Raw genomic sequence first — 27,040 nt, 5'->3', positions numbered from 1 at the left:
TGAAAAAAGTGACTTATGACTATTGCAGCTTGGCAGCTGACTCATATTTATGATGGTTGCAGCATCCCAGGGTCATGTGATCACCTTTTGTGGCCTTCTGACAAGCAAAGTCAATGGGGAAGCTAGATTCACTTTGTTGCTAACTTAACAATTGCAGTAATTCATTTAACAGCTGGGGGAAGGAAGGTTGTAAAATGGGGCAAAATTCACTTAAGAAATGTCTCACTTAACAACAGAAATTTTGGGTTCAATTGTGGTTGAATACCTGTATCTATTTTTAACATTGGTCTTCCCTAACCTTACTGAAAATACTTTTAATGGGGAGGTCTTTCTGCTTTCTGACTGCCTTTTCTCTTCTTCATTCTGTATACAATCTTATTTTATTTTTTTAACCTCTGTTGTAGGTGTGAGCTGTGTGAAGATTCTACCATCCCTGATGACTCAAATAAGTCAGGAAACATCTAAAGTGGAACATAGGCAGTTCTGTTAGGGATTTTCTGGATTGGAAACCCCCTCGCTGGATCTGAGTTGAACTGCATGGTCCATCCTGCCCTTTGTGGAGGAAGGTGCCTTCATACTTGTCTTCAAACCTGGATCTCTGGAGATAACTTGTCTGTGTGATTGGGTTGCAAATCAAGGCCCAGTCTGCACCTTCAGAGATGTACCAGAGCTTAGCCATGGCAGCCAACCATGGCCCACCAGCATATGAAGGGACCAGTAGTTTTATGCACACCGCAGCTGCTGCTTCTCCTGTCTACATACCCACCACAAGGGTCACTTCTATGATTCCCAGCCTGCCTTACCTCCAAGGGAGTGGTTCATCCCAGCAAGGCAGCCCAGTCTCCAGCCACTCCATTTGGACTCAGCCTGGAGCTGAGAGTGTTGCTTACAACCCTGGATCTTCTCATCCATCAGTATCCCCAAGGTTCTCCTTTGCTACCAGCACCCCCATCCCAGCAACTACTTCCAGAGAAGCATCTGCTTATAACAGTTCTCTTAGTATCTCGGCCAACAGCAGGGACCAATATGCTCGGAGTTTCAGTGGGTCCTATTCCAGTCCATATCCAGCAAGTTATATGACCCCAGAATTGGGCACCAGCTGGACTTCATCTCCCTTTGATAGCCCCATGCTCCACAACCTTCAGAATCGGGGTACTCCAGGAGTTTCAAGGCATACCAACATAGGTAAGAATGAATCTTCTAAACTTTATAATGCCAAGAAAGGTAATATTATTTTCAATCTGGGATGGATTGCATGACTTTGATTAAATTTCAAAAGATGAAAAAAATGCTGGGCTGCTCATCAGTGAATTTAACAGTTGTATAATAAAATGCATTTTTCACATTATGTCAGTGAGGTAGTCTTTTGAGGATCCCTTTTTTCAGAAATTTCATGTGACAAGTCTTTTACTTCCTTCAGTGGGAATTAATTTAGCAGCTATCATAAACAAAAGAACTCAGGGAGATAGTATCTACAATTTCTTCATCAGCTTTAGGAGACAGCAATATTGGTCCCAATAACATAGATATTAAATGTGTCTTTTAAAGGGAGACAAGTCCAAGAATCAACAGTATTGTGATGGAGCTGTATTTTAAAAAGTGCACCTGAGATTAATGTCAGGGAAATTCTGTAACTTCCAATTCCACATAATTCTTGTTTTTACCCTATTTATAATTTACTGCACTGCTATGTGACCTGTTTCCTATTAGCTTTATTCCTTTGCAATTGCAGTTCTGTCACATTGGGACTGGGAGGAAGTCCTTATGAATACATTGGGAATTGTTTCTGGTTATGTCTTCTTGTCCCCATGATCTTCCTCCATCCTATAATTCTGAACTGAAAAAGATCTGCTATTTACTTAGCTTAGGGTACAAGCAGCAAAAGTGTGGTGGCTTTGTTTATTACTTTGTATCATTTGATGCCAAAGGAGGGTGTTGGCTAACCTTTGAGGTCTTTGCAACATTAAGCAATTTTTAATCTACTATTAAAAATTGTATTGCATAAAAATCTTAACTTTAAAGCTTTAGTTCATGTGGATTAAACAATTAAGGCTCAAAGTACTAACCTATACAGTATACTTTGTTAGCAGTACAAACGTTGCCGGTTATTTTGAGGAAGGCATATTCTTTGGGACAGTATTTCTCAACCTTGGCAACTTTCAGATGTGTAGGCTTCAAATCCCAGAATTCCCCAGCTAGCCAAGGTTGAGAAACACTATTTTGGAAGATAGGCAGAAGGGCACTGCCTCTTGTGAGCAAAATTATTCCTAGACCACCCACTGCCTGTTCAGGTGTAAAGTGCTTCATGTTTATTTGCCTAGGAATCCTTTTTTTTAGAAAAAATAAATAAATTAGAAATTATTATACGTACACATTCAGTAATAAATTGGTAACCTATGGACTGTTAGAAGCACGGCCATTCCAATCTCTCAGTCAGCCAGGCTCTGTGTGTTCCTTTACCTTTTTTTTTCTTTGACCATCTGTAATGTTGATACCCAATAGTATGTTTTTCTGCAAAAATTTATTCCATTGATGTTTTAAAAACTGAATAGGATGTGTATGAGAATCTTCTTAGAAGAAGCTGGCCACAGGTATAGATGTTCTAAGGAAAAATAAATTGAGGGTTTTGAGCAATCCATTACTTGGTATGATGTGCTTAGTATTTTGCAAGGGTGTGTGTGTGTATGTGTGTATATGTATATGTATATATATCACAAGATTTTGCCTATATATATAGGTAATACCTGTGAAATCTTGTTGTAATCTAATTTCAACACTCTTTAGTTATGATATGAGATTTTACTTTGGTTTCAGTTCAGAGTTATCAAGGTTTGCTTACTGATTAAACACAATTGTAGAGCAGAGGGAGTAAATGTAAATCTGAAATTTAAATTAGCCCATGGACAAGGACCAGGAAGGATATGCAAATTACAACACAGAGTTTTCAAACTGTGTTCTGCAGAAATAATAAGGGAGAAAAGGATAGTTCACACAGATACAACCATGGGTGGCCAAGGCATAGTGGAAAAGGTGGGGCTTCTTGTCTGACATTCAAAACACTCACACAGTGTCACATCACTCTGTGTGAGCCTGAGAGACAGCCAGTGGCAGGGTGAAAATGGTTGCCACAATTTTTCCCTGAGAAAATGCCTCAGCCATGCAGCTATGGCCATCTTTTGGTGAATGCATAGGCTGCTTTCTGCCAAGTCATCCTGTCCCAGCTCTGCTTCCTTTCCCCCTTCCCTGAGAAAGGTGAAATGGAAGTTTTGGGGTGAATCTGTATGATTCAGATAACTTCAGTATATAAATATGTATATCTTGATTAGAATGAGCACAAATTTGATTCATAAATTTGATTTTTTTGATTAATTTGATTAATAAATAATTTTCATTTTATTGCCCATTTTCTATCACTAGAGGTTTGCCCCTTGATTAGAATTTCAGGAAATTTATTTTTTAATTAACAGGATCCATAGCCTAAAAAGTTTGAAAATCTCACAACACTACATAGTAAAATTTAGCATCTTTGTTGTATTTCATTAATATTATAGTAGCTTGTTCACATTTTTGCTTTATTAGTGCAATACGGTTATTGTATAAAACACTTAAATCCTCCTGGACTTTCATTTCATGGATTTGCAATTTATTATCACTAAGGCCAAAAAATGAATCAATCACCATACTTTTTCATCTCTCTCCCTCCCTCCCTCTCTTCTGATTCAAGTATTTAGTAATGTTTCTGCTCCTATTCATAGAGAAGATGAGAGGGAAGTGAGGAGAAAGAAAAAGGAAGTTAGGATTTGTTTGATTAGGTTAGCGTCCTATAAGGTAGAATTTCCCAGCCTTTCAGATGCATTGGACTTTGAGTCCCATAATCCTCTTCCAACCTGTGGGCAGCAGAATGAGAAAGGCTTCTAGAAATACTTTCTTGTGATGATTCAGTCAGTTTTCCTATTAAGTTTCTTTTCTTCTGCTTTTCTTTTAAGAAGGTCAGGAGACAAGATAATTAACTGCCTTTCTGCTTTTTCAAAACATTATAATAACCCTAAGAGGTTGGTTAAATTGAAACAGAAATGGCTAAGGATGGTTCAAGGTTAACCAAAGTTTCTCATCATAAGGTGGAAAGTTGAATTTTAGTTTCCTGAAATTGGCCTGTTATTCTGACCAGTAGATCACACTGGAATTTGATGTGAGTTCAGTTCAGCCATCCTTTGATGGATAGTTTTATGTATCTCTAAATCAATTTGCCTCAGAGATTTTTTTTTTCCATCCAGGCCCTCCTCTGGAAATGGAACAAAATTAAGAATCTAAAATTGGGACAAAATGATTATTGATTGGAGGCAATAATTCTAAAGGGTGGAGAGGAGTGAAAAATTCAGCTCTCGTTTTCCTTGAGATTCTTTTGAACTTTACATAAGTCTGTTTTTACATGAATAAACAAATTGCATTAAACTTCTGTTACATTTACCTTATTTTTAAAAAGATTTGATTCATTTAATTAAATTAATTTTCCTAAATATTTTAATTTTATTTTTCACCAGGAGCGGGAATTAGAATGATTTATAGAATAGGTCAATATAAAATCATACTTTTGAAATAAATACAGAAACAATCTGGCAGCTTAGTAAAACTCAGTATAAAGAAGCATAGATTGTCAGCAATTAAACCATACTGAAAGTTGCTTAAATCTACATGCTGGCATGCCTACCGGGGCAAGAAAAGATAATGTTGATAGGTGCCAAATGGACATCACAGTTGGCCTCTAAGGCGGACCCTTTGAAAGTACACATGCTGTAAATTGGGAAGGAGGGGGCAGGTCAGGGCTAGGTTTTCTTTGAATCTTTTCTCTCAATTAAATTTTTAGATAGTGGATTGGAGAATTTTACAGTTATCTCTGAGTGAGACTAAACTACAATTTCAGCTTTCGGTCAGGTCGGTGTTATAAATGGTCTTTTAGAGATCAGAGCAGCACAATATTAGGTAGTGGGGAACATAAACATTGGAGGGATATATAATTAGTTCATTTCCTAGTTAAGAAGCATCTGGTTGGTTATCCCGGGAACAGGATGATGGTTCAGATAGGCCTTTGATTTGATCTAATATGCTGTTCTTTGTGTTCAGCGATTCTTGCCCAAAGTTGCTGAAAGTGTTGAACTTAGATGAGTAGAAATCAAGGACTGCATTTAACACAATGAAATTAAGTTCTGATGAGATTTGAGTTCAGAAACAACTGCAATAGGAAGACTCAATTAAGTTTTTCAATGGAAGATTTTCAAGGAATACTACAATTATAGGCTAAGTTGGAAAGTGAAGAAAAAAAACAGTCTCAGAAGACAAATCATTTCTATATTGCTACCAAGTAAACTACATAGCTGTGCCCACAAAATCACCAGGAATTGAACTTAATTTGAAAGAGATTTTATTCCTTCTCACCTTACTACTGGTGTTCCTTGGTCTGTCTCTAAACAGTAGGCAATATCTGTGACTTTGTACTTTGCTGTGTGATATAGTAGGTCAAATTTTCCATTCACACCCAGCTAGGGACCTCTATACAGGCAAATTGTCTTTTTTTGTGACTGGGGCACTATATTGGTCTTCAAATGAGGCTGAGCTTTGCAAAAGTTACACACGTGTGTTTGTTTTTGCAAGCTGAGAAGAATAGGGAAATTTCTGTGGAAAAGCCTCCCTTTCTTCCTCACTTACACATATTTAAATGAAACACCAGGAGCCCCTGGGCAGGCGGGCAGGCAGAGGTGTAAATAAGATCATAGGCTTTTCTTCAGTAAGGATTTAAGGGGAAGAGAAGAAAGATTAGGGGTTTGATTTGTTTTTTGTATGGGAAGATTTAAATGGAATTTTGCAATTTTATGAATTATTTGCATTTTAAGAGATTTATTAGTGATAATGAGAACTTCATTCTGGATAGAATTTGATCTCTCTCTTCACTGAAGGCTGCATTATTAGGTCAGATTAAATTTGACATTATCTTTGTCAGATTTTTTAAAATACAGAATAAACCAGAATGTTAAGTTTCAGTTTCTATTAGCACCGCAATCTAAATCAGACCTGGGCATTTTAGGGTCTGCGGGTCACTTCCAACCCATTGTCTGTCTCTGTCCAGCCTGAGGGGGGAGGGGAGGGGCAGTCACGTTGGTGGGGTCCTCCACAACAGCCCCGATTTCTCATGTGGCTCTTTGTGAAAATTAATTGCCCACCCTGATCTAAATCCTGCTGAATGACCATGGAGGACTTGGTCCATCTCACACAATCCCTTGATGCTGGAGTAATGGCTACATGATCTTGGATATCACTGTTCTCAGGTAGTACTCAGTTTACATCAGTGGTTCTCAACCTTTTTAATGCCGCGACCCCAACCGGTTGTAAGTCGAGGACTAAACCGGCTGTAAGTCGAGGACTAAACCGGTCGTAAGTCGAGGACTAAACCGGTCGTAAGTCGAGGACTACCCAACCGGTCATAAGTCGAGGACTTTCCCTGCCCGGGAGCACCGCACATGCGTGGTTCCGCCCCCTGCGCCGGCCGAGGCGTAGCTGGCAAGCGGCAGAGACGGAGCAGGACGACCACCAGCTGGCCCAGCCCAAGGGAGGTAAGGCACCCGCCGGAAAAGGGGAAAAAAATGGCGGACAAAAAAAATGGTGGACAGCCTTGCTTGGCGACCCCCGTGAAATGGTCGATCGACCCCAAATGGGGTTCCGACCCACAGGTTGAGAACCACTGGTTTACATGAATGGCTCTGACATCAGACCCCTGTGTACATTATCAAAAGAAAAAAACAAAAACAAAAAGGAGGTTAAAAAGAAATCTTAACATGAATAGTATTCAGTAAGGAATTGAATTTGTTTCATGATGTTATCCTTTGTCTTGGAGATCTAATTATTGATCCCAGATGGTTTGTGAGTCATGCAGTGACTAAAGGATGCTTTTCGTATCTGCTAGAGGTGCTGCCTTATTTTATTCCTCTTTTCCTGGCATTCCAAAGTAGGGTAAAAAAGGCCCAGTTCAGATCATGTACAGGTAGTTCTCAACATACGACCACAATTGAGCCCAAAATTTATATTACTAAGTGAGAAATTTGTTAAGAGAATTTTGCACCATTCTATGGCCGTTCTTGTCACATTTGTTAAGTGAATCTGGTCTCTCCGTTGACTTTGCTTGGCAGAAGGTCCCAAAAGATGATCTCATGATCCCTGAACACTGCAACCATCATAAATGTGAATCAGTTGTCAAGCAGCAGAATGTAAATCACATGACCATGGGGATGCTGAAATGGTCATAAGTGTGAAAAACTGGTCATAACTTACTTTTTTTCAGTGCCGTTGTAACTTTTAACAGTCACTAAGTGTGTTGTAATTCGAGGACTACCTGCATATACTTTAGATCACGGGTGTCAAACTTGATCGTGTCACATGACATATTGTGACATATCGCGATGTTCTTTGCCTTTGCGAAGCCGGGATGGGCGTGGTCTGCATGTGACGCATCCAGCCCGTGGGCCACCAATTTGATACCCCTGCTTTAGATCAATGTATGAATTTATTTCCACAAAAACATTTGACATATAGAAGTGTGTCTTACAAAAACGTGGTTCAAAAATTATTAATTTTTAATCTTAATCCAAGTGCCTTTTGACTTGGAGTTTACATTTTTTAAAAAAATTATTTATCATACAGATATTTAATATATATTGTAAACTGCCCAGAGTTGTTTAGGAATTGGGCAATCCATAAAACAGGCAAATAAACACAATACAGCCAATAAATTAATTGTCCCATATACAATATCCCTCAGAGATTCCTACTCTTTATACTCTGTTCTGTATCCATAGATCCTCAGCACTATGTGCCCAGTTCTATTTTTGCTGGTTTGCAAACAAGTGGTTTTCCATATTACTTATGGTTGGAAATTGTTTCTTTTAGGAATGTTCAGCCTTGCAAATAATGTAAACAAAGCTCAATTGCTTTCTGTTGCAAATGTTCCCCCCTCTTTTCTTTGCAGTTGCCCAACTTTTTTAAACCTAATATATGAAAACAAAACTGCACTAGAAGCAAACAATACAAAGCAAATCAAGGAGGATACAATATGTTATTTTAATGTTAAATCCATACATTTATACAAGACTGGTCCCATTGGAACATTCCATATAGTTGGAATTTGGCAGTGATTTTTCAAAATCCTTGTTCTTTTAAAAAAAAACCAGTAATTTATATATCTGACTCAGTAGTGATCTTTTTAAGCACAAATTATATTCACTGAGCAGCATCAGTCTTCAGAATTATATTTGTGCATGGAGGACATATTTTTTCTTACCTTGTAAAATGTATAGTTTCAAATTTGGCAGTAAATAGACCCTTCACTATTCAAAATATTGTCAAACAATAGATTTTGAATGTCTTCTGGTTTGAGTGTGTATATTGCCAATTTTGCTTCGATGCTCTTTTTTAAAAACTGATGTATCAATTGTTTTCTTATATTGTTAACATGTATCAGTGTGTGGTGTGTATTTAAACAACTACAAATAATGGCATAATTAGCTAAATAGTTCCTTAATCCTGTGCATCTGCCGAAGGAAAGGGTATAATTTAATATTGCATTAGATTCATGCAGTGTAAATGAAAAGAAATTATATTTTAGTATTTTTAACTGTAGTAGCAATGACTGCAGGAGTGAATAAAGCAAATATTTTTAATGTGAGAACAGTATCAGAGTGTTGGTATTTTAAGTATATGAAAAGCTTGGACTGTATAATGTGCAAATCGCTACCTGTCTGTCTACATATCACTGGAAAATGTGCTTTTTCAAATGTTATGATTTCCAAATTAAGAATTACCTCAGAACAGGGTAACATTTTTTCCCAGGTGAAGGACATGCTTTCCCAAAAATAATAGCTAGAGTGAAGATAAGATATATTCACTGATTTAAAAGATACTTTATTGAATAGTATATTTTTAAAAACATCTTGGACTTGTGGTGACTCCAGGTAGATTAGAATCACAAAAACAATCACAGTTTGTGGTTTCATTCTCCTTGAATTGCTATAAGCATCGCTATATTTTTCAGTCCCTAAGGCCTTCTACAACTGAGTCTCAAGATATTGCATGGAGCATGTCAACAGAGAAGACAGGAAGAATGAGAGACTGTAGCAGCTATGCTGAATGAAAGGTGCCAAGCACTTCTCCAAAGATTTCAGAAAGCCCAGTGCAGGAAATATGTGGAGAAAAATGCTTTCATTTAACATGTTGGTTTATTTTCCCCAAAATTGGTGTCTTAAGGCACCATGATGAAAATATAAATTAGTTTGCCAGTTCAACAGACAAATTTTGTAGCTACATATAAAAGGGCCTTGATGCCTGATTGCAAATGTATAAGTTGGAAGAATTCCTCTATGTATGAAAGCTCTTTCTATAAATATAAGATTAGTTATTCCAAAGGAAAATTGCCCCCTCTAACATAAACCCAACTCTTATCTGTAATGTAATGATATGATTAGCTTTTTCTTTTCCCTCCATGACTCTTTTTCTTTTTTGCATTTTTCCTTTTAATCAGTGTGCCCCAGTCTGGTGCTCTATAGTGTTGGACTATACTCCTATCATCCTCCAACAGCATGATTATTTGGGAGTTGTAGTCTAACACTTTTTTTAAAAAAACTTCATATTGGGAGTGTCCATGGAGATTCTCAGTCATCCATGTCATGGTTGTCCCAAAGGTGCGCTTTCAAACGATAACTGGATTTTGTTTTTCTTTGAAAACATTTTGTTTCTCATCCAAGAAGCTTCTTCAGCTCTGACTGAATTGGGAGGAGGGTTGGGAGATTGGGAGGAGGGAGTTGGTTTAGATTGGGGGCTTTTTTTCATTGTATTGGAAGAGCAAGAGCGTATATATAAGGTTGAAAAATTTAACACCAAACATGTTGGCTAACTAATTTATTTACTTCAAATCTGCACTTTCTGTTTTGCTGATTTATTATTTTTCAAAAGACTGTTTTCATTTTCTAATTCATAACTTATTTCATTTTTAGAATGTAAGTAGCATGTCATATCTTCTGACTCATGTATCCTTCAGAACTCCATGGAATAAATTGATCCAATAGCACACCTAGAATCACTGTATTAGAAGCCTAGATCATTAGATGCCCAAAATCATTGTAAGGCTATGAGATGAAGGACTTTAAGAAACCAATGATATGTTGATAACATCGTAAATGGGTTACATTGATATGTATATAGAATGGTATATACATTGATATGTATATAGAATGGTATGGAGGGTTATACCCTGACCTTCTAGTAGGTGACTAAAGTTTGGAACAACTTGACTTCAGAAGTCAAGATCCTGAGCGCTGTGCCTTTCAAGGAAGATCATTAATCTGAGTTTGTTAGACAAGAGCAGTGTCTCAGAACAAAGAAGGAATTACTGTAAATGTCTATCTGGTTCAGGCATTCTTAAGCACCAGAGCTGAGTTTAGTCACTTTAGTTTTCTGACCCATCTTTCCTGGAAATTTCAAGGTGCCTATATAGAATTTCTTAATTCAGTTTTATTCTGTCAATGAGAAGTTTGTGAGATAGTTTGACTTGTCTGATAAATTATCCAGGCAGAATCTCTAAATCTCCCTGTTCCTTCTCCAATACACTCTTAATACCAACTAGCTTTCATAAATGTTCAAGAGCTTTTTAGTTTCCCTCTTTTCATTCATTCATTTTCTGTTGCTCTTCAAGGCACACACATACTCCCCAGATTACCAGGCATTTCAAAATCATAGTTTAAAACTTAAGCTAAAAACAGGAGTTATAAATACAAGCATATACAACATACCCATTCCCCAGCAGTAACCCTACAGAGATAACATTAACAAAGAAGTCCACATGTTTTGTGGGAGTTAATATTATATTAATATTTTACAGGGGAAAATCTCCTTTGAGTTGAGAGTATTTCCTTATGAATCAACCACTTGGGAACAGTACTGAGTAGTTTGCCATTGCTTTCTTCAGATGCTTTGTGTGTCTGTGTGTCTCTCTGTGTGTTTTATCCTCATATAATCATAGATATACTGTAGTACTATGGTATAAAAAGTATCAAATGTAGCTTTCATGGTAAGTTCCATGTTACCAAAGCAATTTAAGTGGGAGAGATTGGAAAGCTAGACAAGAGGTGACCTCCTCAGGGTGTGTGTGTATATAACCATATTTTTGCTGTTTGTTAAGCAGACTCTCCCCTCTGCATTTCCCTGCATGTTTCTGCTCCTTTTACACTGTTGGTGAACTCCTAGCCATTCTACAAGCAGCAGGGGAGCAGTGGCTCCTGTAGCTTGTATTTCTATGGATTGTGACATTTATATGGCTTCAGCCCTTTGCCATAAACCAGAAGACAATGGGAGGGATTTTGACACTGTGCTAATAGCAGGGTTTGATTCCTCCAGTGTTAATGAACAGTTGAACCTTAAGCTTTATGGAACCAAGGGTGGACCTTTGAGATCAAGGTGCCAGCCAGATTTAATACTCAGGTGCCAATTGTTCTGAGTCCTGCTTCATTAGCATCCTTTCACCTAGGAGCCTTAAAAGTAAACTGCTAATGAGTACATAGTAAGTCTTCGTCTGTAAAAAGAGAGAATGCTGGGACATCTATTCTTCCTTTTGTTGTATAAGTTATTTGAATAAATGGCTTAGTGGTGAAAAAAAGCATCTGTTACATCTTTAGTTTTATTTATAGTGACCTCAGTTTCAAGAGTTAAACCTTGACACTGAAATTAGATTTGGGAGGGGATAAATTCTACTGAGCTATAGCTCAAACTAAATGTTGGAAATTGGCAACAGGAAACTAGACCTGATAGGTGGACCCATGCTGTGACCCAGTACACTCCTCTTGATAAAAAATGGGAGGGGGTTCTCAGGTCAAATGAGCAGTGCTCACTGCTGCTCATGGCAAAAATGTGCATCTATCTTAGGATAACAGGGGAAAAGATTCTTCACCCACCTTGATATACAACTATAGAGTTCCTCAATGTAAGAATGATAACTGCGGAAATCTTGTCATTTCATGCATGGAGATAGTTTAGTCCAGTGGTGGCGAACCTATGGCACGGGTGCCAGAGGCGGCACTCAGAGCCCTCTCTGTGGGCACACGAGCAATCGCCCCAGTCCTAGGCTTTCAGCTGAGTTTTATAAAACCTTTTCGCTTTAGGCCTCCGCTGCCATGTACAAAAAAAAAAAAGTTTGATCAATCAGTCAATTTCAACTTCTTGCGGGAAAAAAAAAGATCTTGCAAAGTTGGAATTGATTGATTAAACTTTTTAGTCCCCAGTCTGCTGTTACCACCGCAGCCACGCCCACCCAATGGGCCACACCCACCCAGCACCCGATGATGCATAAGTGGATTTTGGGTTGCAGTTTGGGCACTTGGTCTCTAAAAGGTTCGCCATCACTGGTTTAGTCTATATGTGGATGTAGGCATGCAGCAAATTCTATGTCCCAAATAAGCAGATAGTAGAGATGTTTGCTGGCTGTGTGACAATGGAATTGAATGATGGAGAATAGGAATAACTTGTGTTCCTACATTCCCCTGCATTTTTTTGACACTTGAAAAATGATCATGTTAACCATCCTATATTTAGTCATGATTGCTGAATGTAATGTTCTTGTTCAGGGATAATACGTTTTTGAGTAGGAGAAGCCTGGGACCAACAGGGGGTGGCTCTTCCTTCATGCCTTTTTTGTGATCATCTTGGAATGTTTTGATAGATCCTGTCTAGATCCAGCAGGGCTTTTTTTTTCTGTTCTTCAAGACAGCAGACTCTGACTTGCAAATGGAAAGTCTTAATCTCAGTAGTTAAAGGGAGCTTCAGAATTTACACCTCCCAGCTAAGGAGCTTTTGTTAGTCTTTCCCCAGCCTTTTTAATTTCTCCAACTTCTACTCCCCAACCCCTTATTGAAAGATCTGCCTTGTTCCATACTTTCTTTTTAGAAATTGCTTTTAAATGTTTTAAAACAGCATTCTAATTGAACTGGGTGTGGGAGCCTTTGAAATTACGTCAAAGGTACATTAACAGAATGAGCCACTTTAGGGAACATTATCAAAGAATTTAAAGAATATAAAGAATATGAGGGGAGGAGTAAATAAGAAGTTCCAGCACTTAAATTGAATGCTATCAACTATGTGCAGGCCAAGAGTCTCTTACTTGTTTGCATTCCACTACCACCGAGTTAGGCATGGTTCAATTGGGAGCAGTGACTTTTACCTTCCTTAATCCATTCTTTCTTCATGTTGCTGTTGTCTCCTATTGGGGTTTTGTGCTTGGTCTATAAAATCTGGGTTGCAAAAATCTGGATAACTACTGACCATGTAGCAAAGAGATGGAGCCCCTGAACTGTGCTTCCATCCAGTGCTTGTCAGGATTTTTGCAGGCCAGATAGCATAGCCCTATTGAATAACTATCTAACACTTATCTAACACATAGAAACCAGGAGACCTTGAATTTTAGCTCTACCTTAGGCACAAAGCCACTGGATGACTTTGGACCAGTCATTTTCTCTCAGGCCTAGGAAGGAGGCAATGGCAAACCTCTTCTGAAAAACCTTCCCAGGAAAACTGCAGCAACTTCTCCAGGCAGTTTCCGAGAATCGGACACAGTTGAAGGGGGGACCCCTAATACTACCTACCGAAGCAGGTTTTTTCAAAGCTCAGTGGTAAGGGTGAGCCTAGTGGCATTGCCAGTTCTTGTGGACCCCAAAGTTGTTGTTTCCCTTGCCATCACTGCCCTCCTTCCCCACCCCAGGCCACCCTACCCCAGCTTCTGGAATGGAAGCTATAGGGAAATCTGTCTGGCATGTTCACTGCCTTTGTTAAGGTGATTGGCTTAGACCTCCTTCTTTCATTAAGCAATTAGCTGTAATATTCAATTTTAACATTAATGTTGAAATACTAATACTTAATACTTTAATACTTAAATATTTGTATTAAACAAAACATGTACATATTATTTGAGATTATTACTATTGTTACTGATTATTGCTTAATACTTAGTATTAGAGTATTATTAGTATTATTAGTATAGTATTAGTACTATTGTCTACTGACCTGTAAACTTTTGTATTGGCTGTTATTTGAAATTATTACTGTTAGTGCTGCTTATTGCTTAACATTAGTATTACTGCAGTAGAATTAATATTGTTATCTGCTAACCTGTAAACTTTTATATTGGCTTTATTATTGGTTCCTATAAGTGGTTCTTAGTTTGCAAATTATTTGTAAATTACCCTCAGGACGTTCTTCAGTTGAGTGGTATATAAATTAACTAATTTATAAATAAATCCATAAGCAGCAGTGAGATCCCCAATTAATTCAGTTTAATTGATTACCAATGAGCTAAAAGTAACAGCAAATGATACTAAAATTTTTAAGAAGCAGCAGCCCTCCAGGACTCAAAGGGCTTCCCAGCCAAATGGTCAGTGAAGTTCACTGTAACTTCAGATATGACTGATATATCCTTTGAAATGCCTGTTAGGAACCAGGAAGAACAACTGATGGATACAGTAAATAGCTACATTAAAATATTGTGGGATATTGGAAACTTAATTCTATGTTTAGGGTTAGAAACTGGAACATAATATTGGGATTACTTAGCTTGGTAGTAAGAGAAGTTTGAGAGTAAGAGGAAAGAGTATTAGATATGTTTAAATAGACAGACAGACAGACAGACAGACAGACTTGGAAGGTGAACATTTTTCTTTGGAAGCTTTTAACGTGAGATGAAATAACCAAATCAGTTCTCTGATTGTATTGTTCCATGTCTGTGAAGTCCTGGATTAGCAAAGTTTAAAACACTCACACTGTATCTCCAAATATAGTGGGCATATACTTTTGAATTAGAGTGTTGAGGACTAACCACTTGAAATAAATTGCTAGATGGCCATTAGTCTCCTCCATCTAGGCTTATCTTACATTCTTAGATTTTGCTTTGCTATAAGGTTTCTGCATATTGTAATATTTCTTGTATCAAATTAGCATTGCAGAATATTTTATTACAAATCCCCATCCAGCCATAACCTTTTTCCAATGATCTTAGGTCAGTCACCATTTATCATTTAAAATTATCTATCAGAGTTTTGAGGATAGATCAGCTTTGAGAGAACCATAGGTTGCATGTAATTGCATGTAATTAAGTCAGCAATCACAACAACCATACAAAGCTGGCTCTGATTTACACAAATCCAGTGGCCTCCACATTTGCCAGGACACAAATATTGAACCCACCCACTTGCCTGCTCTGCTTCTGGCATAGTAATTCATTTTATCTCCATTTCCAAAACATTGGCATGCCAGTTTATACATGGCTAAGAATTATACTAAAATAGCTCTTAAAATGTGCAGAACAGCCTTGGGAAAAATTAACATTGGCTAACAGTGAATATTTCCCTCCCAGAATATCTGATGGTTTTGCTAGGTAAAGACTCAGGGACCCCTTGATAGTGGGTAGGGACATGATGAGAAATTTTAAAAATTGTGATATGTTCTAAACACATATAGTAATTGAAAAGTGAACTTGTGGATGGCTCATGCTAACTTCTACCCCCCCTCCATATATGCAAGAATTTGTGTATGTATGTGTGTCTGTCTGTGACCTCTATCCCCCTCCATATATATGCAAGAATGTGTGTGTATGTGTGTCTGTCTGTCTGAAACCATTCACAGAGATAAACAACTAAGTTGTCTTATGAAAAATCATTGATCAGTTTCTGAGAAATCCTGAAATTCCTTGTAACCACTATATAGCAGGGATGATCTGAAAAAGTTGGGTTCCACTATACATAGTGTTTGATATTAAGGAAACTAAACGTTTGTCCTTACTTTGTTTTTTAATAGCCTTAGTTGTTGAAAAGGAAAGCACAATATGAAACATTTTTCAAATATAAAAGGTGATTTCATTATCTTGAAATCTTCAGCCAAAGGCCTATCTTCTTCAAAATATTACCTGCTTTTTATTGTGCAATTTCTAGAATTAGTCAGTTCTATTTCTTACCATTTTCTCTTCCCATCAGTTATCTTTCTCCTCCTAAGCTATTGATTTTAGCCTTTTCTTATCATCTCTCCATTCAGTTTCTTGTTCCAAACTGTAGTTCCTCTGTCCCTTAGCTTCCATGGAGCAAGGTAGAGGGATCACTTGAGATTCAGGTTTATCTTCTATGTTTGCTCATTTATAAATCTTTTCCTTTCCATGTTATTTCTGCATCAGTCTTCTGATTGTCACAGCAACCAGCCAGCTATCAATCTTGGCCATTTATTACAATGAGATTTGAAGTGATCAATCCCATGTTTCACTGCTTTCCAACATTTTTTCTCCTCCCTCTCTCTCCATCTCAGCTGTTTTTCTTTCTTCTAAATTATTCAAACTTTGTCACTTCCAATCTGAGCCTTGATCAATAGACAAAGTTAATGATAATCACAAAATAAACTCTGAGGTTTCAAAGTTCATCAGGCTTCAGCCCCTCCCCCCCCTATCCTGGGACCACGTCAGAGGCTTTCATTGATTGTTGTGGAGGGAGAGCAGGAGTTTGAACCTGGCCTCTCTCCTCTCACCAATCTGATCTGGATTCAAGACTGCTTCAATTCTCTTCCTTATCTGGAACTTTTTGCCTATCTTATAATGTCTGTTATTTTAGATAAAAAGCCCAATCAATTGATTTAGAAACCGGGCAAGTTCTATTCCTCTCTGATAACTTTGCTCCCTGCTATTTTATCAGGTAGGTCAGGGTTTTTGTGTGACTCTGCTGAGTTTTGGAAGTGACCTCTGCAGATACTTTATCAATGGCTGTTAAAAAAATCTCTGGTCATGGTAGTGATGGTTGTAATAATGCTTTCTCCAAGAACTGTGACTTGTGTAATAGTTTCTGTCACATCCAGTTTTAGGCAGCAGAAATGATTTATACATGTTTATATGCATGAGATCTTTTGATTTATTTTATTTATTTATTATTTAAATTTATATACCGCCCTATCTCCCTTACGGGACTCAGGGCGGTGAACAGGCGATAATAAAATCACAATAAATATTAAATAAAAAGCCTGCTCTAAAATACCCCATATAAAAGCCCCTACCAAAACACAATCAAAACTACGCCAGGCCGGCCGCATGGAATAGATGGGTTTTCAAGGCTCGGCGAAAGAGGCACAGGTCCGCAGTTGTACGTAGGTCGGGGGGTAGGTCATTCCAGAGGGCAGGAGCTGCCACAGAGAAGGCTCTCCCCCTGGGGGTCACCAGCTGGCATTGACTGGCCGACGGCACCCTAAGGAGGCCCTCTCTGTGGGAGCGGACCGGTCGAAGGGAGGTATTTGGTAGGAGGCGGTCTTGATCACCTAATGTATCTTTACACAACTGTGTTTTGCTTGGAGGTCCTTTATGCAAGCTCAACAGGAGTGTTAAATGTATTGTGACTTATGATATTTCATGTGATTTAGGACAGTACTCATTCATTGCTATTTAAAGGAAGCAAAAGCTCTACACAAATAGAAAAGCCACAAGGTCTGCCTTAGAAAGAGTAAGAACTTTAGAAAAATACATGGACTCCATGGACAGAAAGCATCATCTGTCTAAGAATTTTGAAGTGTTCGTATGGTCCTTGCTCTCAAATAACCCAATAGTGGTTTCTCCCTTTCAAATGAGTTGGAAATAAACTACAAGTAATCTTTCACTTACAACCACAATGGAGTCCAAAATTTCCATTGCTAAGCTAGACAGTTGTTAAATAAATTCTGCATCATTTTACAACCTTTCTTGCCACAGTTGTTAAGTGAATCACTGCAATTGTTAAGTTAGCAACACAGTTGTTAAATGAATCTGGTTTCCTCACTGACTTTGCTTGTCAGAAGGTCGCAAATGACCCCGGGACACTGCAACCGTTATAAATAGGAGCCAGTTGCCAAGCAGCCAAATTTTGATCATGTGACTGTGGGGATGTTGCAGTGGTTGTAAGTGTGAAGAATGGTCATAAGCCATTTTTTTCTAATCATGTGTTTTCAAAACATTGAATGGTCACTAAACAAATGCTTGTAAGTTGAGGAGTACCTGTATTCATAACATGCTTGACTTTATATAACAATTCTGTTTCTGTTGCTGTCAAAATGTTCCTACAATTGGAACATATCCATATCAATTTAAGACATCTGTTGGAATACCATGGGGTGATTGCTAGAGCCTCTGTGTCTATAAAAAAGGATTAGAAAAATTTGAGAAAAGATCATATGTGAGGCTCTAGTGAAATCTCCACAAGAAGGAAAATCTCAAAAGAAATGTATCATTGGCAATGGCAGCAAACAAGTATTGACTTCAAATGCTATTGTAGGAATTAAAGTAATAACCATGTCAACAAGATTGAGCAAAACATCGGAAGAAGCAAAGGATGCTCATGGGCGATGGACATGCCAATTTATCTACCTTGAAGCACCTAGTTGCATTTTTTTCAAGCAACTAAATGTAAGTAGTAAGAGAGCAATTTAAAATGTTAGGAGATAGGCAAGTTGAATTCCTCTGTAATATTGTGTTGCCACTTTCTCTGCAAGTCTTGTCTACATTCTAAAGTATAAAAATTCTTTTATTATTTATTCCAAATCTTACACAGGAAATGCTCCAGAAGGCTGTCAGAGTTCATGGGCAGGCACAAGATGGATTTCCTTAAAAATGTTTTTTCCTCCCATTACAGGAAGTCAACAGGATATGTCTTTTGCCTAGATCTGTAAGCCCTAGTTCTTTGACTGTGCATTGTAGGAAAATTTTTACATATATTTGTATTTTGCTGTTGTCCACCATTTTGTAAAAGATGGAGATTTTTGCAACCATGATGCCTGCTTTAATGTAGTTAAGACAGCCAGATACTTGTTACCCAAAAAAAGGGGATACAGATTTGTTAAAGTCTTCAATACACTAATGTATATGCAGGTATTTAAATTTGAGTGAAATTCAGTACATTGTAGAATAGTAGGGATGAATTGGCTTAACCTTTTGCTATCCTTGATTTTTAACTGTGGGTGGGTGGCTTCAAAATCTCTCCTTTCTCTTCAAACTAGATTTCAGCCAGTCTACCTTTCAAAAGGAGGATTGCTGTCTGAAGCATGAGATACCATCATTCTATTAATTACACTTCTAAATAAACATTAATTTGCACAAAATGTTCAGCACCAACCCCAAACAAACACACTGGGGAGTAAATTCCACTCCTTTCTCTAAACTGTATTAAATCTCAGATTATCTTAATGAACTCAAAAGGTACACTCAATCATTATAGCTGCATATTTAAAAATAATACATGTAATGCAAATCTAAATATTGCAAATGGCAAATGCTAACCCCACAGTCATTTTGTTTTGTTTTTTAATCTTAGGGCCGCATTTTAAATATTTCCTTTCTATTACACTAAACTTAGTTCATTCACTATAAGTAAACACCTATAGTGTCTTTAACTTCAGAACAACTGCTGTGAACCATGCCCATTAAGATTTTCCTAATTGTTTGAACAATTTAATTATAAAATGGAGAAAACTCATAAATTCTTCTGTTAAAATGGGGCTGGACTGGATGGAACTAATTACTGCCATCCATTGAGGCCATCAAATACACACAGAGAGAGGGGGGGCAGGTAGGGAATGAGAGGTATCATATGATTGCGAGATATATGCAGAATGCCTCAAGAAATACTGGGATGTTCTTTACTAGGGATAATTAAACAGTGGCTAGACAATCATTTGAAGATACTTGCCTGAATGAAGATTGGATTAGATGACCTCAAAAAACTTTTCAAACTGAAATGCTGGGTTTTAATGGATGAGCATCTAATATATCTTTATGAGTGAGCAGGGCATACTAGAAGTAAACATGTGAACTATTCCTGATAAGATAGTCAAAGACAGACCCTGCTGAAAATAATTATATTTGCTTTATATACAAAGGCTGAAGAGCCTTCCAGAACTGTTGCTATCAAAGAACTCTCACATATGGAGCCAGCTTCTCTCTTATTGCTCCTGAGCAGTGACTTTGATGAGCTTTGGCTTAGGGAGGGAATCACATTTGTTGCTGCTAGTTAAATTTCAACTGCTGAAGCCTCTGAACCATAGTCTGCGCTCTCAACCCCTGCTATCCCCCTGCACCCTGCCCGATTGACTGGTAGGAATCTGGCCAAGGAGCTTTGCATAAGCAGTTGATTTGGATAAAGGGCTCCTCACTTGAAATGCTGTCCTACAGACTTTTCAGATCCTAGTCTCTTACTCAAACCACCCCCAGCCAAAGTCCCATGATTACATGATTGCATTGTTGCTTTCATCTATCTTTTTTCCACTCAGTGCAGTCAGAAGAACAAAGCTTAAAGGATGGCTTAAAATCTATTGACTTAGAAACTTAAAAGCATTCTTTAAATAATTAAAAAAAACCCTAATGATTTGAAAACCAGGCTGGAGACTTGTTGAATACCTATGTTGGAAATTAATGGATAATTGGTATGTGCTACTAACCTCTGTGAGATGAAGCCATAGCAGTTAAATATAGGTGCTCTCAATTAGAGCCAAAACAAATGAGATTCTCAAAATGTTAGTTGATAAATGTTTCAAATGAACCAGGAGCTTTTAAAAAGATTATCAAGATTCCAGAGCAGAGAAAGTATGAGTTTACCCAGTGAACCTGAAACTTTAAATTATTTATATTATATATTATATATTATATATATATATTTCTTTTATGTATTCAAATAAGTTTATTTCATTTTTCCATTTATTTCATTTATTTTCATTTTTACATACTATTTATATTGAAAACAGTATCCTTATGCTGTAATTGTGCTATATACTTAGAACAGTAATGGGATTTTTTTTTCATTAAGTGAAACATCTACAAAATTATTTTCTAGATTTGTATTATTTCTGTCACAATAACAACTTCAGTTATTCTTTAATATATATATATATATATACTAGCTGTACCCGGCCACACGTTGCTGTGGCTCAGTCTGATTAGCGTGTGTTGCTTTTACATCCAACAAATGGCGCTGTTTTTCAAAAAAGCATGTTTTACCTGTCACAGGTGTGACATTTATATAATAGTAGGTATATAAAAACACGCGTGTATTTGAATGCAACGTTGTGTCAAAATTTCAAAGCAATCGGTGAAGAACTTTCAGAGATTTAAGATTTTGAACAAACGAACATTTTACATTTTTATTTATATAGATATTGTTTTTATACTTTAAAGCAATCCAAATAACTTTTTAAAATTTTATTTTCTTTATTTTTTTTTATTTCCTTGCTTCAGCTTCCTAGCTGAATTTTTTCCTTTGAATTTTTAATGTTTCCAAAGCAAATCATAATAAAGATAGGTAAAATAAAATTTACATTCAGATCCTCCCTCCACATTTGCAAGATTTTGTAAGAGTTGCACTGGAAATGTTAGCAACACTTACAAATGGCCACATTGCCAACAAGCAAAGGCAGGGGTTTGCCTCAATAGCCTTTGGTGCTACTGTATAACCATTGCATTGCAGAAAAATAATATTCTCCATCTTTTTCCTGCTCTCTATTAGCCTTCCAGGTTTTTGTAGCTCATAGAGAGAGCTATTTGGTCTAGTGCAGGGGTAGTCAACCTTGGCTCTTTTATGACTCGTGGACTTCAATTCCCAGAATTCCTGAGACAGCTTAGCTGGCTCAGGAATTCTGGGAGTTGAAGTCCACGAGTCATAAAAGAGCCAAGGTTGACTACCCCTGGTCTAGTGGTTAAGGCACCAGGCTAGAAGCTAAGCAGACTGTTCTACCTCTAGTTCCGCCTTAGGCAGGAAATCTAGGTGGGTGACTTTCACTGTCTCACACTCCAGCTAACCAAATAGAGTGTCATGTGTCTGATTAACGAAACACTTAAAAGAACTTTCAGGCATATTTTTCCTAAAAGCATTTATTAAGGTTACAGAGACGTCAGTACAGCATGGTGGAAATGCTTAGGTCTGGCTTCTCTTCCTTGCATATATATTCTAAGCATTTCCCACTCCCTTATTTTGGGGTCATGGTTCACATCTTCCAATCAACTTGGAATATGTGATTTACTTCCGGTTTCTTTCTCCTGGGCTATCCTTATGCTCCTCCCTCTTTCCCAGTTGCTGGTTTAACTATATAAATACCAGACAGTTCTGCATATTGTCAAAGCAAGAATATACAGTATTTGCAGCGTTGACATAGAGTTGTTGTGAGGAGGAGGAGGAGGAGGAGGAGGAAGTTCTGCTGGATATGTTCACTGCCTTGAATTATTTGTTCAGATAATAAAGGTGGGATACAAATAATTAAATAAATAACTCAGCAGTACTATCTAATGACAGATAAGTAGTTCTAATGATAGAACCTGGAATTTGTTTCCTTTCTATTTTGTTGCACAGGCAGTGAAAAATGGGAACCATGAGGTTTTATTTTTTTCCAATAAAGGGAAAATAAGAGGTGGAAGAAATATTAGGTATGTTCACCATTTTGAGCTATTTATAAAAACAATAAAGCAGAATAGATAGATAGATAGATAGATAGATAGATAGATAGATAGATAGATAGATAGATAGTCATAGTTGTATTATTTCATCATTTGTGTTAACAATCTTTAGATATTTGCAAAACATAAGAAATCTGATGGAACGGGCCAATGGCCACTTGTCCCAATTCTTTGTCTAATAATGATGCGTTCTGGAAGTTCAAGCATGGAATAACATTTTATTTCATTGTTGCTCCTTAGCAGTGGATACTTAAAGTGAATAAGTAGTATATAAATGTTTGCAAATAAATGTATAAACTCTAGATTTAGATACTTCCATCCAGTCTAGAAGGTATTGATTGATAAGCCTCTCTCCAGTGAATTTGTCTTTTAAATTGGTAAATATCACTTAAAATGGCAGCAAATGCTGACATTCAACTATATGATGTGTTATATTAGTTCTCAATCTCCTTACACTTCAGTTTAATGAATAGCCTCGAGTTCTAATAATAATAAAGTTGGAAGGGACCTTGGAAGTCATCTAGTCCAACTCCCTGCTCAGGCAGGAAACCCTATACAATTTCAGACAAATGGCTGTCCAATCTCTTCTTAAAGACTTCCAGTGTTGGATTATTTACAGCTTCTGGAGGCACGTTGTTCTAACTGTCAGGAAGTTTCTCCTTAGTTCTAGCTTGCTTCTCTCTTTGGTTAGTTTCCATCCATTGCTTCTTGTCTTGCCTTCAGGTGCTTTGAAGAATAGCTTGACTCCCTCTTCTTTGTGGCAACCCCTGAGATATTGGAACACTGCTATCATGTCCCCCCTTGTCCTTCTCTTCATTAAACTAGACATACCCAATTCCAGCTACCGTTCCTTGTAAGTTTTAGCCTCCAGTCCCCTAATCATATTTGTTGCTCTTCTCTGTAGAGTCTCTTCTCTTTCTAGAGTCTCAACATCTTTTTTATATCGTGGTGACCAAAACTGGATGCAGTATTCCAAGTGTGGCCTTACCAAGGCATTGCAAAGTGGTATTAACACTTAACGTGATCTTGATTCTATACCTCTATTAATGCAGCCTAGCACTGTTTTTTGGCAGCTGCAGCACACTGCTAGCTCATATTTAAGTGATTGTCCACTCACAATTACTACTATTGAGCAAGGTACTTCCTAAACTATACCTGTACATTTGGTTTTTCTTGCCTATATAATATAATTTATAAAATTTACACAGGATCCTATTTTGTATTAAATGCAATTATATCCTGTTTTAAGGGTGATATTTTTCTATCTAAATGTTGCACTGTTAAATAGAAGAGAAATTTGATCAGTTGCTATAGGAGGAAGTTGCAGAATCTGGGTGCTGCTCCAGAGAAAATCATTCCCATGTCTTTATGATTAAGAAATTAAGATTAAGATAAACTTTATTGTCATTTTTTTACTGTGAGCACACTGGCATACATTAAAAATGAAATTCTGTTGCCTGGTCTCAAAAGAAAATATATATCCATTCATACACATACATAACACACATATTCACATGCTATTTACTTACATACATATATACCTACATCCATACATATATACATACACATATATGTATGTGTGTGTGTGTGTATGTATATGTATGTGTGTGTATATATATGTGTGTGTGTTTTCTGAGGTTTTCGCGGGTGTTTGTATGTAGAAGCACGAAGCTGAAAACACCAGCCTGAAGATGACGAATGGGACTTCGTCGAAACGTCGCCAAGACACTTCCAATTTTACGTGGGAGAAAACCCGAATAACCAAAGACCTACATATATATATATATAATATATAATATATAATGTATGTATGTATATATATATATATGTATATATAAATCACTGTCCATTTTGAATACATAGCAGAAAGAGGAAACTTGATTGTTCACAAGGTTAATGCTGTATGGAACAAAACTATGACTGAATCTGGATGTTCTGCTTCGGATACCACGAAGCCTCCTCCCAGAAGGTAACAGGAAAACAGGTCATGAAAAGAATGTATACATGTTAAATTGTAGACGTATTTACAATTAATAATTGTCATTATTAAATGACAATTAATAATTGCCTTTTTAGCTGAAGTAGAAGCAAGAGGGAAAGAAACTTTAGGTATGGCAACATTGAATGACTCAGATTTCCTCCTTGCATTAATAGAGTTGTCCTTTCCTTTCCCATGGAAGATGCTCCTCATTCATCTTTGTAGAATTTCACATGATCAGTTTCAGTGTGGTACACTGATTTATCAAAGCCATCTCTTATCATAACAAATTGTTTCAGGAAACCTCTGCTCAGCAGGTGAAGGGCAGGGGGAGGAAAGAGGCTTTCTCTTGAGTTTTGTTTAGAGCCTCTAAGTGCCTGCCCAGCACACAGATTTGCCTTTGCAGAGGTGCTGCAGCAATCTGACAAGCTGCTTTGCAAACTCTAGGAATGTTGATATTAAATTTCCCTCTGCCTGTAAACAGAGCACTAGGACAGGATGACTGAGAACCCATTGCCATCTGGCAAGCTGCAGAATGAAGATGAAAGGAGCTGGGATGATAAAAGGAAAGCAAGATGGAAAGCTGATGGAACTGGCAGGTTATGCCAAACATATCTTGACTGGGTAGCAGAGGGCAGCTTCTTATCCTACTTTGTTGGCTGGTCAGTGGAGTTCTATTTACAAATATAATTTGGTTTTACGTGGTACATGAAAGAGGGTATTTTTTTGCTGCTTAGGAAATAATAATGAGCAATACCTGGATGTACTAGAAAATGCTATAACAGTATGGCCTGCTCCTGATTTTTTTTTTTTTGCAAGATACTCAATTTATTCTATTCCACCCTCAAGAATTTTCCATTTCCTCACAACAGGGAAACCTCTAATCACAATCACTATTGAGTGATGTTAACCCTTTAAGCCAGGGGTGTCAAACTGCCGGCCCGCGGGCCAGATGCATCATGCGGAAGCCGCGCCCACCCCATTGCCGGCAATGGCAAAACTTTCCCGATACGTTGCGCGACGTCACATGACGTCGCGAGTTTGATATGTCTGCTTTAAGCTATCTTAATGAGAATTTGTATGATGATTTTGCCACAATACAGGCATTGGGTATTATTGTTGTATTTATTTGAGCAAGCTTAAGATGTCCAAGCCATGATCATCAAGGAATAAGCCTCAATGAACTGGATAGAATTGACTTCAGAATTGCAACACGTAGAAGCCTTCTGTTTTAACAATGCAAAGTTAGGCATTTCTATCTAGGGGTAACACTGACTGAATATATTTGGAGTTACTCTAGATAAATGAGAAGGAGCTACTGTTTAAAAGACTACCTACAATTTATCATTTGATGATTTATAACCTAATAAATTTTCCAAAAGTGAAGAATTGAACCACTACATCACCTCAAAGAACAATATAAACTAAATCCAGTTTCTTACATTTCTCTTTTCTGTGTTTGTGCTCTGGAGATCCCAATACTTGGAATGATTTCTCATTTTACCAAACAATCCTGAGAGGCAGGCTGGACTGAGATAATTGGGTTATTGTAAGTGTACACAATGTGTTACATCAGATTTAAAAGCATAATGGTAGGGAAGGGGATTTTTGTTTTCAGTTTTTTTCCAGAATACACACATTTCTCTCTGTGTGTATTTCTTTCAGCAGTTATGATAAAATTGCTAGTACTTTTTTGATTGTGATAAATATACCATGTTTCCTCAAAAATGAGACCCAACCAGAAAATAAGCCCTAGCATGATTTTTCAGGATGCTCGTAATATAAGCCCTATCCCAAAAATAATCCCCAGTTAAGATCGTCAACCAGACGGACACATTTACTACTGTGTTTCCCTGAAAATAAGCTCTAATATAAGATCCAGTCTTATTTTCAAGGAAACACAGGTAGCTTATTTTGAAAAGCAAATTCTTCTAACCCTTGTGACTGGGATGCCCAGCAACATACAAAACCAGCAACTATAGCTAGACATTTTAATTTGTGTCAGTCAGTCAGTCAGTCAGTCAGTCATTTAATTTCTATGGCCGTCCATTCAGTCAATGACAATTAATTACTGGATTTACCTCTTGTGGTGCAGGATTTTTGCCACTTGTTTTAATCTGTAATTTTATTGTGTGTTTTACTGTACATTCATTGTCCTCAGTCTTTTGGATTGCAAATCTTATGCTGAGAGTTCAAGGGCATTGTATTGTAGAAAGAACTTGTTTATGTTCAGAAGATTCAGGACTGTTTCTATTTAAGCTTCTATTAAAATGAAAGCATGTCTGAAGTTTTTCTGGAAGAAACATAATTATGCACACAGAAGTATTCTTGAGTTAAGTCTCTAAGTACTCCAGATAGGACTGGGAAATCCTTAAGAGCAGAAGTGTAATTAGTCCTTGGTCCACTCTATTTAAAATCTAGTGTGGTTGTTCAGTCAACAGAAGTTGCATACTCCTACTGTATAACTACAGTAGGTTAGTTCAGTTAGCTCCAGCAGATCTGACACTGATGTTCCAAGGGCCAGATTTCATATAAGGCAAGATCCTATG

The 27,040-nt window shown here is 37.4% G+C and overlaps 1 protein-coding gene across 3 annotated transcripts in view; it reads left to right on the top strand.

The window, feature by feature from the left end:
• Positions 1-656: 656 nt before the first annotated feature.
• GATA4 (GATA binding protein 4) overlaps positions 657-27,040 on the top strand; it is a 43,381-nt gene continuing 16,997 nt past the window's right edge. Inside the window, exons 1-2 of one of the 3 annotated variants that reach the window (XM_015818048.1) lie at positions 660-1,185; positions 13,676-13,678. In XM_015818048.1, the coding sequence (XP_015673534.1) occupies positions 660-1,185; positions 13,676-13,678 (529 nt within the window). Of the gene's footprint in view, positions 1,186-13,675; positions 13,679-27,040 lie in introns of all 3 variants that reach the window. The other 2 variants (XM_029284510.1, XM_015818049.1) reach the window with 2 other exon arrangements.

This window comes from Protobothrops mucrosquamatus, unplaced genomic scaffold, assembly GCF_001527695.2.
Source record: "Protobothrops mucrosquamatus isolate PMUCROS unplaced genomic scaffold, P.Mucros_1.0 scaffold669, whole genome shotgun sequence".
Lineage (NCBI taxonomy): Eukaryota > Metazoa > Chordata > Lepidosauria > Squamata > Viperidae > Protobothrops > Protobothrops mucrosquamatus.
This window is presented reverse-complemented; position numbering and strand designations above follow the sequence as displayed.